A 14,854-nucleotide genomic window follows, 5' to 3' on the forward strand; every position below is an offset into this window, starting at 1 on the left:
CCTATCTTTGTATAGAAGATCGTCTGTATGATTTTTGAGGTCATTTAGAGAAGGTAGAAAAAATCCCTTTTGAGAAGGTCGAAAAAACCTAACTTGTTACAAAAGCTGGTTTCAAGTGAGACCTAACCAAATTTGGCATACATTATGCCATATCTATAACAACAAGGAATATCTAAAAGGGAAAGTTTCACAAAATTTGAAATTTATGGCGAAAATGATGCCATACATGATGCTGTTTTTCGAGGTTTTGACCCGAAAATCAATTGGATATTATAAAGGGAAATAAAAAGTTCGAAAAATATAAAAACGAAACAATCTATCTATCTATGTATAGAAGATCAGCTGTATGAAATTTGAGGTCATTTAGAGGAGGTAGAATAAATCACCTTGTTAGAAAAGCTGGTTTCAGTGAGACGAAACGGCATGCGTTTAAGCAAAGTGATTTTTTCGAACATCTCCAAATGATCCCAAATTTGCCATACATGATGCCATACGTGTAACAACAAGGAACCCTATCTAAAAAGTGTCAAAAAGTTTGCCCAACCGTATAGCTCTATCAAAAAGAACCTCACCATGGCGCTAGTATAATTTTGGGCTTAGTTACAAACTTTCGTTACCTAACCTTCAACACGAAACTTGTTTCAAATCACTTTTGGCGTACAAGAAACAAATCCCTCTTTGATTCGAGCACCACAGCCTCCAAACTTTGCCGATGCCGATATCGGCATGGTCGAACGGCTATGCTCGACACCACCGCTAGGTCACCGTCGGGATGCACCCTCAATCCCGTCCCCTCATTCGATCACCGACACACCGGAGATACCGCCGAGGTCAATGCCGAACGTACATGCCGATGCCAATGCCGAACATGCATCCACGCCGACGTGGGCACGGCCACGCCGCCCCGCTATGCTCGGACGCCACGGACCACCGCGAGGTCTTTCCCTTCGCCACCACACTCTTCTAGCACCCATCTATACACGCCGTAAAGGAGAGACACTAGTTTTCTCTACATTGCTCGCGTTCGTGTCGGACACGATCAGTCAAAGTTTTGAGGTAGTCGTCGATGTCGTCGACCATTTCTTCTCTTCTTTGCATGGTTAAACGCGTCTAGTTCATATCTATCTAATGCGTCTGGTCTCGCCTCATGCAGTTCTTTGTGGACGTCGATCTCATCTCGGCACCCCGCAGGCCACCTCCTCCGTGCCATCGCTGTAGAGCTCCGTTTAAAAATCTATTCCTACCCGTGTATTGCCCCTTGTATCAGCGCCATGGCCCACTTGTCATTCGATATACCGAAGCCCCACTCGTGCGTGTTTTGGTCAGGGATACAACGATGCTTACGATCAAACAAAGATGGATGGTCTGACGTGTCTTTGCGGGCTCTACGTGGCCCCACTAGTCAGAAGATAACGGTCAACCGTCGGGCAACCGGCCGTTATAGCATTTGTGATGGTTTCAGACAAGGTCTTGGGGAAAACTGAGGAAAAACTAAGGAGCTGGGGAAAAGTGAGCACAACTAAGGAACCGAGGACACGAAAATAGAAATCCCTTTTATCAATGGTGTTCTCATGCAACCAAATACATTTTTGGCTCTCAATAGCGGTAGTCAAGATTTCAAAGAAGTGAGTGCTAGCAACTTTATCTTTGCAAAGAACCTTGAATACACTCTTACCCTTATCGCGTAGAGAGACAACCCAATCCTCTTCTTCATATTCATCCTCATCCTTATCACCACGAGACATATTAGGTTCCATGGTAGGAGGTACCGTGGAACCCTTGGCCATAAGGCATATATGAGGACCGTGAGATAAAGATGAGGTGTTACTTGAGGCTCCTTTCAAGATCTTGTCTTGACCAATAGAATATTTGGTTTCCTCTACATAGTTAGTCACATAACAACTAGAGGAAATAGAAGCATTTTTATCATGGCCACAAGACAAAGCAAGCATATCATCATTAGATTTATTCAAGCAACTTACACATGATATGCAAGGACTATCAACACAAGGATGTAAATCATTTCTAGTGCTAGATGTGTTTAAGTCCAAAGATGAACCATTGCAATGAGATATAGACGAAGGATCATCAATAGTAAGCTCAATACCAACATTGCAATTTCCATCACCACTCACCATATCATTACCTTGTGTCTTGCCACACATTGGTGAAGTGGATGAAGATGAGAACTCATCACGGCTGGAAGTGGAAGCAATACAATCATCCTCAATAATATTGGACACATCATATTTATCTTGAAGCTTTGTCCATAATTCATGAGAGCTCCCAAAAGGCATGATTGATGAAGTAACTACATTGCTCACAACAATGGAAAACACATGAGAAGCAAGAGCATCGAGGCAAGAGTTTTTCTTCTCCTCAAGAGATAAATTTTGAGGATCCTTAGGAGAAGAAAAACCCATGCCAAGAAATCGCTCCATGTCCGGGGAAATACCCCGCAAGATATTAAGCACATAAATTTTCCATAGATCATAATTTGTGCCATCAAATATAAACAAGTTATTGTGCACTAATCCCCTAACCGGCATCTTTACTCTAAAGGCGGTGAAGCCTAAGAATGAGATACCTTGCTCTGATACCAATTGAAAGGACACGGATGTCGCCTAGAGGGGGGTGAATAGGCGATTTAAACTTTTACGAGATGGGCTTAACAAATGCGGAATAAAACTAGCGTTTACTTTGTCAAGCCCAAATCCTATATACTATGGTTCACCTATGTGCACCAACAACTTATTCTAAGCAAAGGTTCACCTATGTGCACCAACAACTTGTGCTAAGCAATACAAGCAACTATGTGATAGCAAGATATATAACTTCAAACACGATGGCTATCACAAGGTAAAGTGCATAAGTAAAGAGCTCGGGTATAGAGATAACCGAGGCACGCGGAAGACGAAGATTTATCCCGAAGTTCACACTCTTGCGAGTGCTAATCTCCGTTGGAGAGGTGCGGTGGCTTAGTGCTCCCGAACGCCACATGAGGCTCACCTTGAGGTGTGGTTGCTCGATGCACACCAACGCCACAAAGGCCTCACCCCAAGATGCGGTACTCACACCACACACCGAATGCCACGAAGGCGCCTCACCTTATTCTCCGGTGACCCTCGCCACAAAGGCCTAGGTCACGGTTCCACTAAGGGATTTCCTTCGAGGCGGAAACCGGGCCTTACACAAAGATTGGGGCACACATCCACAACTTAATTGGAGGCTCCCAACAAATCGCCACAAAGGCCTAGAATCCGTCTAGGGTTCCAAGAACCCAAGAGTAACAACCTTCTTGCTTTCACCACCACGAATCAGCGTGGAGAACTCAAACCAATGCACCAAATGCAATGGCAAGAACACCACAAAGATGCTCAAGTCCTTCTCTCTCAAATTCCAACAAAGCTACAAAAGCTATTGGGGGAATAAGAGAGGAAGAACAAAGAGGAGAACACAAAATCCTCCAAGATCAAGATCTAGTGGGTTCCCCTCACAAAGAGAGGGATTTGATTGGTGAAGATGTAGATCTAGATCTCCTCTCTCTTTTCCCTCAAGAATATGCAACAATCATGGGAGGAATCAACAACTAGGGCAAGCTTTGAAGGACAACAATGGAGGGGAGAGAGAGAGAGTGAACCAACCAGCCCAAGGAGGAAGAAGGGGTGCTTAAATACCCCTCCCATCGAAATATGACCGTTTGGGTATGCTCAGGCCGGATTTTCCGGGCCGGATATTTGCAGAATATCCGGCCCCCGAAAAACGGCTAAGGACCAGGAAAAACATGCCCCAAGATGGGGGCCGGATTTTTGGCCGAATTTTCCCAGAGGCCGGATTTTTCGGGGGGGGGGGGGGCGGCGGATTATCCGCCCCAAACTTAGGCCGGAATATCCACCCCCCTGAAAACTGGCAGAAACATCAAACTGAAACGGGCATAACTTTAGCATCCGGACTCCGATTTTGATGATTTTGGGCTTGTTTTAAAGCTAGGAACAAGCTCTACAAGATAATGCAGGGAACCATAATAATCCAACAATGTAGGATAGAAACAAAGATGAAAGGTTTGACCTATCTAAAAAAGACATACCGGTAAAAACCTCCAACCTTGAAAATGCAACAAGTTGCCCGTGCAACAACCATTCTTGATGAACTAGAGCTTGTCATGAGAATAAGCACAAGCTCTAAAACATCACATGGATAAGATCCAAATAACAACCAAGAAAGATGATGCAAGGATGCAAAGGTTTGAGCTCTCCGAAGGATACGATCGAGTTACTCACTCGAGAGCCCTCTTGATAGTACGGCAACTAAACTATATACCGGTGTCCAACTACACTATGAGACCGGTGAGAAAGAAACCCTATCAAGAGCAAACCTTATACTTGCGCATTCCACTTGAGCTTGATGATGACGATCTTGACCGCAACAAGATGGAACGTCTTTCTTGATCGTTCTTGCTTGACGAAGTCTTGTGGATTGCTCCCCCATAATCCACCATGGGAGAGCTTCTTCTTCGGCGAATCTTCACATATCCATGATCACCATATGGATGGCAAGAGTCAAGCAAAGGATCTCGTCGAGATGGCTCATCTTGAACTTGCACTTCATTTCTTCATGGCAAGCTTCAAGCATATGATCTCTTCAAGTTGGCTCATCTTGAACTTGCACTTCATTTCGTTGATGTCTTGAAGTTAACCTTGAGAGCTCACTTCATCTTCATCTTCAAGACATACTTGACACTTGATCTTCTTCATTTGCTTCTTATTGCAATCTTGAAGCCAACATATGGTTCAAGCATTGCCTTCAAGCATATGATCTCTTCAAGTTGGCTCATCTTGAACTTGCACTTCATTTCGTTGATGTATTGAAGTTAACCTTGAGAGCTCACTTCATCTTCACCTTCAAGACATACTTGACACTTGATCTTCTTAATTTGCTTCTTATTGCAATCTTGAAGCCAACATATGGTTCAAGCATTGCCTATGAACAACTCCTACAAATATAACTCAATGCAAAAATTAGTCCATAGGGATTGTCATTAATTACCAAAACCACACATGGGGGCTCCATGCACTTTCAAAGTCAAACTCAGATTACTATGTGGCATTGTGTAGATCAAGAGAGATAGTATGAGAGTCAAGCGCCCTTTATTGAAAAAAAGTATGAGAGTGAAGCAAAATTTATTTCGTTTTCTTTTTGAAGCAGCAGTTTTTAGCCTAGGCAAGAAGTCGTGGAGGTCGTACCCTTGGGCCTTCGCGACATTAGGATGTGCCTCGAATCCAAGGGAAGCAAAATCATTTCGGATGCGGCATGGAAGGCAGGAAAACCACCATATGCTCAAGGAAGAGTGAAAACAAGATTATGACTTTACTGTTAACTTCAGCAAGATCGGGAAGAGAATGTCATGATACAAGCCTCAACTTCACAGACTTCTTCATCATTTCTAGCAGAAGCTGCAACACTTCTCTTTGCACCTCAAGTTGCTGCTCAGGTCCAAGCCCATGGAGTGACATTCCTCACCGACAATCTCACCCTTGTAAGAGCGGCATCAACTACAACAATAACAAATGCTCAAGTGCCCTGGAAGCCAAGGGAGAAAATTGCAGAATACAAAAAAGCCTCATAAGATCTACATTCGAAGATTTACCACATCAAAAGAAATCTAAACGGAGTAGCTCATGACTGCGCACAACAGACAATCAAACAATCACAGTCTTTGCCTATCTTCATTTGTTTAAATCCAGCTCACAAATTTGTAGGTAGTTGTCCCATTGCTCTCTCTCTCTCTTCAAAATCTTGATCTTCAGGGAATTGTACTACATGTTGTACATTTCTGAGCTGAATAAAATGTTGGTGCCCCCGGCGCCTACCCTTGTTCAAAAAAAAAGGTATGCTACGGTTCAATCCCAGTGATATATACTCCTCCTCCTTAAATTAGGATGCTTATAGCTTTTAATTTAAATTGAATTTTAAAAATTGAGCAACTATATACAAAAAATATCAACATCTACAATTTCAGATGCACATAATAAGACAATATATTTCATGATAGTTCTAAAAATATCGATTTAGGATTGGGAAATGTTTTTGTACTTACACGCGTGTTTGTGGATGTTTTCATCACCATCCATTGTGCTTTGAGATTCGGATAAAAAGAGGGAAGTGAAATAATTCTTTCCATCTATCATGGTGAGCAAGAATCTTGAGAAATAAATGAACGGCGATGAAAACACCCGCACCAATGTGTGTAAGTACAAAATATACTATCGTTAGGATTATAAATGATGATTTTTTTCTATATAATTGATCAAACTTTAAGAAGTTTAGTTAACTTTATCTAAATATTACGTGCATCCTATTTTAGGACAGAGGGGGTACAATAGAAGAGAAGATTGTTCAATTTGTTCTCTTTGTTTATGGACCACAAAAAGTGTAATTTTTAAGCCCATAACATTTTTTTAGACGGAAGACTCGAAATGAGTCCGGCTTTAAATTAACGAAGCCATTAACCGGCTAGGAGTTACACCAAGAATTACAACACACACGCGCCAAGCGCACACCACAAACCACAACAAAAGATAACATAGAAATGTCACCACGAAGAGGGAGCCTTGTCTTCTGTTGCACCGGAGCGATCACGACTGGGTCCACGCCAACACCCCCCCCCCCCCCCCGCACCAAGGCTGCAGGGGACCATAACATTAGATGATAGATAATCATGCCCGATTTAGCGTCTCTTGTGTAGATGACTGGTATTGACGTATTGTCATCATATTCTTTTTGGAACCTCAACTCCCTATTCTTCCCACTAACTGTCCATTTAATTAAATAAACAAAATAATATAAAGGGATTTTAATCTATAGGTACCTTTTGTTACATGGATTATTTCTTAGGATAATTCATACTAGTACTAGATTTATATGTTCTATCCGCTTCAAACCTCATAGTTTTTTCTATTAAGAGTTTCAAAAATTTGGTGAATGAAAATAACTTAAGATTACTCGCACAATTTTAAAATACATTGCATATTAGGTTTCGCGAGGAAAGAGCCATGACCAACCATTACTATATTAACGTACTTATTTGTGGTTATGATTTTGTGTCACAAAAGTTAAATACTGGTGAAGTAATTGTTTGTTTAAGGGTTCTTTTATGTTGCAACCTAGGGAGTCCATAAGGGATCAACAAAACGATCCTAGTTCACTAAAAGAAGGTGTGAAAATGAAGCAAGTTATGGACGATGTAATCGCAAAGCAAAACAATGTAATTCACGAAATTAAACTCTGGTTTTGTTTCAACGAAATGAAACCAGGGGTTGACCCTAGGATAAGAAGTCGTCGCAGGACGTGCTCTTCGCAACATTTTCTTTAGAAGATACACTTCGCGACATTATGATGGGCCTCGAACCCACATAGGATTTTTGTGCTTTACACCCCAGCTTGGGTTTTATTTGCTCCATGAGGAGAGTCTCTGGTTGCTAAAAAAGGTCATGGGATTCCTCAACAAAGGATCATAAATCCTTATGCTAAGTTCAACCACAAGGATATGTATACATATACAATAGTAGAAGCGAATCTTGTTCTGGTTTGTTATCTTTGTTCATGTACCACAACTGCACAATTTGGAAGCCCATAACCTTATCAAGACGACCATACCATTAGATGATAGGCAGTCATGTTAGGTTATTTTTCGGTCTCTTCTGTAGACCGCTTGTATTCCCATCATTTTCTTTTGGACTAAGAGTTTTCCTATTCCCACTAACGGCCCTTCGATTCAAAAGAGAAAATATTTTTTAAGGGATATTAATCTTTATATACCCTTTTGTTACATGATTATATCTTACAATGCGTTCATAGTAGATTTCATAGATATTCCCCATCCACTCCAAGCCTCATAGTTTTAAAAAGTGAGTTTCGAAAATCCGGCAAATAAAAAAAACACTTAAGGTTTCACTCCCACCGTTTTTAAATACCTTGAATATTATGTTTTGTTAGAAAATAACCATGATCAACATTACTCTATTAAGGGAACCAACCTGGATGATTTGGAGTGCAGTGGCAGTTGGCACCCACGGTCTACTAGAGTTCAAACCCTAGATTTGATAGTTCGGTGTCTCATAAAAGGCAAAGTATTCTTTCAACTGGAGACGGCCTTTCCGTTGAAGTTGACTTTGCCAATCTCAAGACCCATCGAATCAGTTTCTTAGACTCGATCTCTCGGAGGTGCTCATAGGGGTATGGTGTGCTTGCGTTCATAGAGACAAGTGCATGTACGTATTTCTAAGCATCTGCATCTATACTGTGTTTCGCAAAAAAGACATTACTCTATTAAAGCTAAAAGTCATTAGGTCGTATTTGAAATTAATTATTTATGGTAATGATTTTGCATCGCAAAAGCTACAAATTAATAAAGTAATATTTGGTCTAATTCTTGTCTTATAATACTCTCTCCGTGCATAAAAGGATGTTAAAGATTTATCTAAATTTAAATGTATCTATATACTAAAAAGTATCTAAATGCATCCAAATTTAAATAATTTTTTGTAACATTCTTTTATAGATAAAGGCAGTAGTAGCATGTTGCAGCACAAGGAATATATGGTGATCAACAAACAATCCTTGTTGAAGCCAAGTCATGGACGACGTAATCATCACGGAACAAAACGATGTAATTCATCACGGAACTAAAACTCTGGTCTTGTTTCAACGGAAATGAAACCAGGGGCTACCCCCTGTATTCACTTTTCAGAGACGAGAGGGCCCACTTGTCACGCCACTAGAAATGCTAGGCTCGGAAGTGGGCGGCCTCACAAGTGGCCACTCATCGCACACCCACCAAGGAGGCCTCCTCCTCCTGATCTCCTCCCTCCCTCGGTGTCATCGTCTCCGGAATTTCTGTACACAACAAAACACCCCGGTGCGTGCCAGAGAAAACAAACAGAGCAGCAGCCAGTGTCCAGACTCCAGAGGAAGGCGAAGCGCGAGAGATGCCGGGGCTCACGGCGCCGTCGGACTACGCGGAGGAGCCGCCGCGCCACCCCGACCTCAGGATCAACTCCAAGGTTCGCCCCCTCCGTCGCACTCTGCCCTAGCTGTTTGGTCGCGTGGTGTTGCGGAGCGGGCCTGCGGACTCGTGTGGGGGCTTCGTCGCCGCGTCGGGGGTTCGGGGAGGCGTCGCCGTTTATGCCGCCGGCTGCCGATATGCGCGCGCCGTGAGCGATTGCTTAGCCCCGGATTTTTTGTTCAGTGAGGTGTGGGGAGCAGTACATGCTCTTAGTCTAGGACGGCGTGCGATCGGGTTCCAGTTCCGGTTCTGACGAAAGGCAGACAGGTTCAGCCGTTCAGGGATTTTTTTTTTTTTTTTTTTTTTGCGGGTAGCCGTTCAGGGATTAGGGCGATGCACTCCTTTTTCCTGTGCAATCGATTCTATTACCAGGATTGATTGCTGCTGCTGTTGTACAGTAGTAGCATGTAAGAGGAGCTGATCCTGAATTTCTCAAAAGTACATGAATGGAGCGATCTGATTTATATAGGAAGTTTATTCCGCGGATTTGGATGCTGACTTGGAACATGACTATGGTCAGCCAATCACGATGCTCTATGATAAATTAGTTTTTATGTGCAGCAGGGCCTACACCTTAACGTTGTCCAGAAAGAAACATGATAAATGAAGCGTTACTGATTATCCATGTGTTTCAGAATTTATTTGGGAGAACAAGTTTTTTGAATTGTCAACTTGTAGGGGAACCCACCGCGGCACTCTCTATGTTTGTCATTTCACAGGAGTACTATCTGATCCTTAGGAAAGAATAAGAAATGCAGGAGTTTGTTTACTTTTTCAGTACTATATGTTTCTTCCAGGATTTTCATAGTATGAATGTTATGGCAGCGACCCAATGGGATTTTTTGTTATGCAGGAGCCATTTAATGCTGAGCCTCATCGATCTGCCTTGGTTTCATCCTACATCACCCCAGTGGATTTCTTCTACAAGAGGAATCATGGACCAATTCCAAAAGTCGATGATATCTCAAGGTTTTTATTTTTATTTTTGAGAAGGAACTATAGATATCCATATATCATTATGATTTAATGCAAAGCCTTGAATGAAGGATTTAAAACTCTCATATTTCTATATAACCTTTTCGACAGATACAATGTTTCCATCAATGGCCTTGTGAACAAGCATATTCAGCTATCCATGTCTGACATTAGGTAATGTACATCTTAGTCTCTTATCATGCACCCTCAAAAAAAAAATAGTAGATAATGAACATAAACTTCACATTCAGGTTGCTTCCAAAGTACAATGTCACTGCAACGTTACAGGTTCGTTACAAGTACCTTCTATGTTTTTCCTTTAATGTTTCTAGTTTCTATGATGGCTCATGTATGAGTGCGCTAGCCAGTAGTCATTTAAGAATACAATTATTATTTAATAGTGTGCAGGCAATAAGAGAACTGCAATGAGTAAGGTACGAAAAGTGAGAGGTGTTGGATGGGACGTATCTGCTCTTGGAAATGGTAAGAGGCGTATTATGATAATTTTCATGTTCAGAATGTAAAGACGACTTACTTTATCTCAAGATTGTACAAAACTACAAATGCAGTCTGATTTACCCATGTTAGTAAATAAGGACACCCAGAAGAATATGCACTTTGAGATCTAGGCATGCTGATGATAATACCGTATTAATATATTTAGCACACCAGTAGAACTTTAAGGATAACAATCATGCAAGTGGAGGAAGTTTACAAGTACATGCTTAGCGCTAGCCTTTTTACTACCGCTGTAATTGGATTTTCGGCTTTAAGTCTGAAAGCTTATTTGTTCGAGAAAAATTCTGAAAGCTTATTTGTTCGAGAAAAAGTCTGAAAGATTATTCGTTCAAGAAAAGGTCAGAAAGCATAAATTTATAGAAGATTTCTGTTTACCTTTGTTTCATCTACTGAATTAAGAGCAATATCCTACTCGATTATTATATGATGAAATACTAAATGGGGCTGATGTGCCTTCATCAAAAAAAATTGTATAAAGAGGATACGTTTTGTTCTCTTTAAACTTTTTTGATTTACAATATTTTTATCCTTTGTATTATTCCAGCAACTTGGGGAGGAGCAAAACTATCTGACGTCCTTGAACTAGTTGGGATACCTAAACTCAGTTCAGTCACAACTTTAGGAGGCAAACACGTTGAGTTTGTCAGTGTTGACAAGTGTAAAGTGAGTATCTTTGTTTTCATCGACTGGCAGCAATCCTTTAGCCTACCTCACTAATCTCGAGGTGTTTGTATCTCAGGAGGAGAAAGGTGGCCCCTATAAGGCATCAATTCCATTAAAGCAGGCTACAGATCCTGATGCTGATGTCTTGCTTGCATATGAAATGAACGGAGAGGTGATTGAGCATTATTTTTTCCCTTTAACAGCTGAAAAATGAATTGAGACTATTTTTTAAATCCTAGTTTTCACTTGTTTTTTCTCTTTTTTCTTTGATGCTACTGTATTTTCTGTTAGTACTTCATTACTGCCTAATGTATATGTTTCTTTGAAGCTGATTTTGATGAAACAGAGTGATAGTATTACATAGTGTGACATCATAACAATGTATGCCATTTTTCGCAAACATAATAATGTATTACGCTTATATAGGTGTTTGCTACCTAATGCAGAAAGGTGAGCGTACAAACAGCAGCTGAAGCATCTCTTACTCAACATAAATACCCATCATAAGCTTATTTGGCATTGACTTCAGCGTGGTACTGTAGCTGTTTAGGACAACCAGATTGTGAAAATGAACTATTTACATCTAGTTATTACTTCGTCAGGTTTAGATGCAACCTTTTTCTTTTGCTAAATTTCCTGCTATCATGGTTCCAATGTTGGTACATATTGTACTTAGCCCATCGTGGTTTACCATGTATAGATCATCAACCGTGACCATGGATACCCACTCCGTGTTGTTGTACCTGGTGTCATAGGTGCACGCTCTGTAAAATGGCTGGACAGCATCAGCATAATCAAGGAAGAATGCCAGGTTTACTGAAAATTTAAATGCAGCACCTCTTCATCATGTTCTCTGGGAATAAATACTGATCTCCGCTCTCAACCAGGGTTTTTTTATGCAAAAAGATTACAAGATGTTTCCACCTACCGTAGATTGGGACAATATTGATTGGTCGACTAGAAGACCACAAATGGATTTTCCTGTACAGGTATACACTGTAGTAATTCTTCCATGTTCAATCACACTTGGGTTCGATTGGTAACATAGGATCACACATGCCATCCTTATTCTTGGTGGGTTCATTTTCCTTTCCTTGTATTCTTTGGGGTTAGTCCTCAACTTTACAGAAACATGAAAATATATCATGTCATTGCTCAGTTGTTCACATTAGCACTTAAAACATTTTCACCTGCAACATGATGTTTTTTGCAATTTATCTTCACAGTTTATGTTAATAAGAACACTTGAAACCTTGCACCACCATATACTAGCCAGCACTTTTGATTTACTACAGAATTGTTGCTGGCAGTGGATTTATAGTTAATACTGGTATATTATTGAATTTGGAAACACCAAGATTGATGCACATTTCTACTGAACTCTTCCAACAAGTATTAAACCAGGTTATTGTGAATTAATTGTTTTGCTTCCGTGATTGGCAATTAGAACATTTGAAATCAAACCATCTGATGAGAATGCCATCTTAGTATATCCACAAATTAGGCAACAGAGTGCTGCATCCTATCTTAGATGTGGCTTTTTATCATTAGTGGAGCCAGCATTCCTCTAAAAGTTGATTTATAATAAATTAGTTCAATATATTGAGACTGCATTTGCTACCCGCATGGGTAGCTACACACCCATGCATTATACCCAATATGCAAGCCATATTAACTTGCTTTAGCTCGGTTTCCTAGTAGAACGTGGAATTCTAGCGTACAAAAGTGGTTTCCAAATTTTGATATGAATATTTTTTGCTCAAAGTCAACTCACCAACGTATTTTGCGTTGACTTTTTGAATACCAAGTTGACTTTGACAAAAAAACGTTCAAATCAAAATTTGGAAACCACTTTTGTACACTAGAATTCCACATTCTACTAGGAAACCGAGCTAAAACAAGTTAATATGGCTTGCATATTGGTATAATGCATGGGTGTGTAGCTACCCATGCGGGTAGCAGGCTTCATCCCATATTTAGTTATTGCAGATGCACCTATAAAGCATTGAAGCACTTAATTCTCCTAAACTTCGTTTAGCTTTCATGTTAATGAACCTGAGTTAGGTTTTGTGTATCTTATCTTAACTTGTTTTCTGATTTTCCATGCAGTCTGCTATCTGTACCCTGGAGGATGTGGATGTTATCAAGGAAGGAAAGGTTAGTAACTTAGAATCATTTCCATCGTAGAAAGGGATATGTAAGCTGAGACTGCACTATGCGTTGGTAGCATCAGCAAATTTTGATGAGATATGCACACTGGTGTGCTTGTTCGATGCAGGCTAGGATTGCTGGATATGCAGTCTCAGGTGGCGGCCGTGGCATTGAGAGAGTAGATATATCTGTTGATGGGGGTAAAACATGGGTTGAGGCTCATAGATATCAGAAAAGCAGTGTCCCATACATCTCTGATGGAGCTCAAAGTGATAAGTGGGCATGGGTTCTCTTTGAAGCTACGTTGGACGTACCAGCAAATGCGGAGATAGTAGCTAAGGCGGTAAGTGAAATCCACAGTTGAATCCAGTGCTGTTTCTTTTTCTGTTGCTCGGATAGGTAAGTCTGAAAATGCATCTTGTGGACCACAGGTAGACTCAGCCGCGAATATTCAACCTGAAAAAGTGGAGGACATATGGAATCTGAGAGGAATCCTCAATACATCTTGGCACCGGATCAAAATACAGAATTCGGTGTGTGTAGCCCAATCCAAAATGTGAAAGAAGTATATTGTTCTGCCCAGAACAAGCAGCACGCTGGTCCATACATCTCAATATCTCATGATAGTCTTGAAATAATAAGCCACTGGACCTTAATTTATGTGATTTCCGTTTAGACCGTGCCACGGAACTACGTTGGAGTCTTGTTGCTGGTCTAATTTTTTTTTTTCTGTTGCAATATCAGTGTTACAAATATTTTTGCTTCTGTTGGGTCATCTGATATGAAGAGATTGTTACGACTTACTTTTAAAATGAAAGTTTTAACAAAAGGCTTTAAGCATGTATTTGTTATTTTTTGTTCGATGGAGAGCTGTTGAACTTAGTAAACCAAGTCATTCAATAGTTGTTGATAAGGCGATTTAACAGAAAGCTCAGTACGCTTGTTGTTATCACCCCTGAGGCAAAAATGTGAAGGCGGGCATCTCCCTCATCGGTGCAAAGATGAAGTTGGAAGTGGCATCTCCCTCACCTTTGGGACCTAAGCTAAATCTCTCTTTGTAAAGACATGCTCGAGCTTTAGAGCATCTCCACCGGTGCTCTATTTGTCAAATAGGTGCCGGCAGGTACACCGCCACAGCCCTATTGGGGGCGCTGGTACGCCATCCCCTCCATTTGGGGAACGGGTTCCCACGCCAGCGTCCCCAATACAGCGGCCCCGGTAGAATTATATATTACAAATTTGCTACACTTTTAGTCTACTGGCCGTTCGGAGGTGTGTTCCCCGTCGTACCCCCGCTTCTCGTACACCATGCGCCGTCTCTCCCTCCGGAGCTCGGTGGAGTGAGCACGTCAGCCCGCCTCGTCCTCGAGTAGCCGTTGCCTCTACTCGGCGGAGAAGCGTAGGTCCGCCTCGATGGAGAGGTCGACGGCGCGACGCCACCACTCCTCGTTGTCCTCCTCGCGGGCACAGGCGTCGTCCTCC

General features: G+C 41.3%; 1 protein-coding gene across 1 annotated transcript; it reads left to right on the top strand.

Moving 5' to 3' along the window:
• The first annotated feature begins 8,929 nt into the window (after nucleotides 1–8,929).
• Nucleotides 8,930–14,212, top strand: LOC124681740 (sulfite oxidase). Its single transcript, XM_047216568.1, has 12 exons — nucleotides 8,930–9,062; nucleotides 9,918–10,033; nucleotides 10,151–10,213; nucleotides 10,291–10,327; nucleotides 10,441–10,522; nucleotides 11,103–11,221; nucleotides 11,298–11,393; nucleotides 11,922–12,032; nucleotides 12,109–12,210; nucleotides 13,331–13,378; nucleotides 13,500–13,715; nucleotides 13,804–14,212. The coding sequence occupies exons 1-12, from the start codon at nucleotides 8,988–8,990 to the stop codon at nucleotides 13,930–13,932; spliced, it is 1,194 nt and encodes a 397-aa protein (XP_047072524.1). The 5' UTR covers nucleotides 8,930–8,987; the 3' UTR covers nucleotides 13,933–14,212.
• Nucleotides 14,213–14,854: the final 642 nt, after the last annotated feature.

Source organism: Lolium rigidum, unplaced genomic scaffold (assembly GCF_022539505.1).
Source record: "Lolium rigidum isolate FL_2022 unplaced genomic scaffold, APGP_CSIRO_Lrig_0.1 contig_54331_1, whole genome shotgun sequence".
Classification (NCBI taxonomy): domain Eukaryota; kingdom Viridiplantae; phylum Streptophyta; class Magnoliopsida; order Poales; family Poaceae; genus Lolium; species Lolium rigidum.

Bases quoted from the DNA above. Each gene is read 5' to 3' on its own strand.
- LOC124681740 (XM_047216568.1), top strand. From the start codon at position 8,988: ATGCCGGGGCTCACGGCGCCGTCGGACTACGCGGAGGAGCCGCCGCGC. The intron at 11,222-11,297 runs GTGAGTATCTTT...TTTGTATCTCAG, and splicing joins TCAGTGTTGACAAGTGTAAA to GAGGAGAAAGGTGGCCCCTA. The intron at 12,211-13,330 runs GTATACACTGTA...TTTTCCATGCAG, and splicing joins AAATGGATTTTCCTGTACAG to TCTGCTATCTGTACCCTGGA.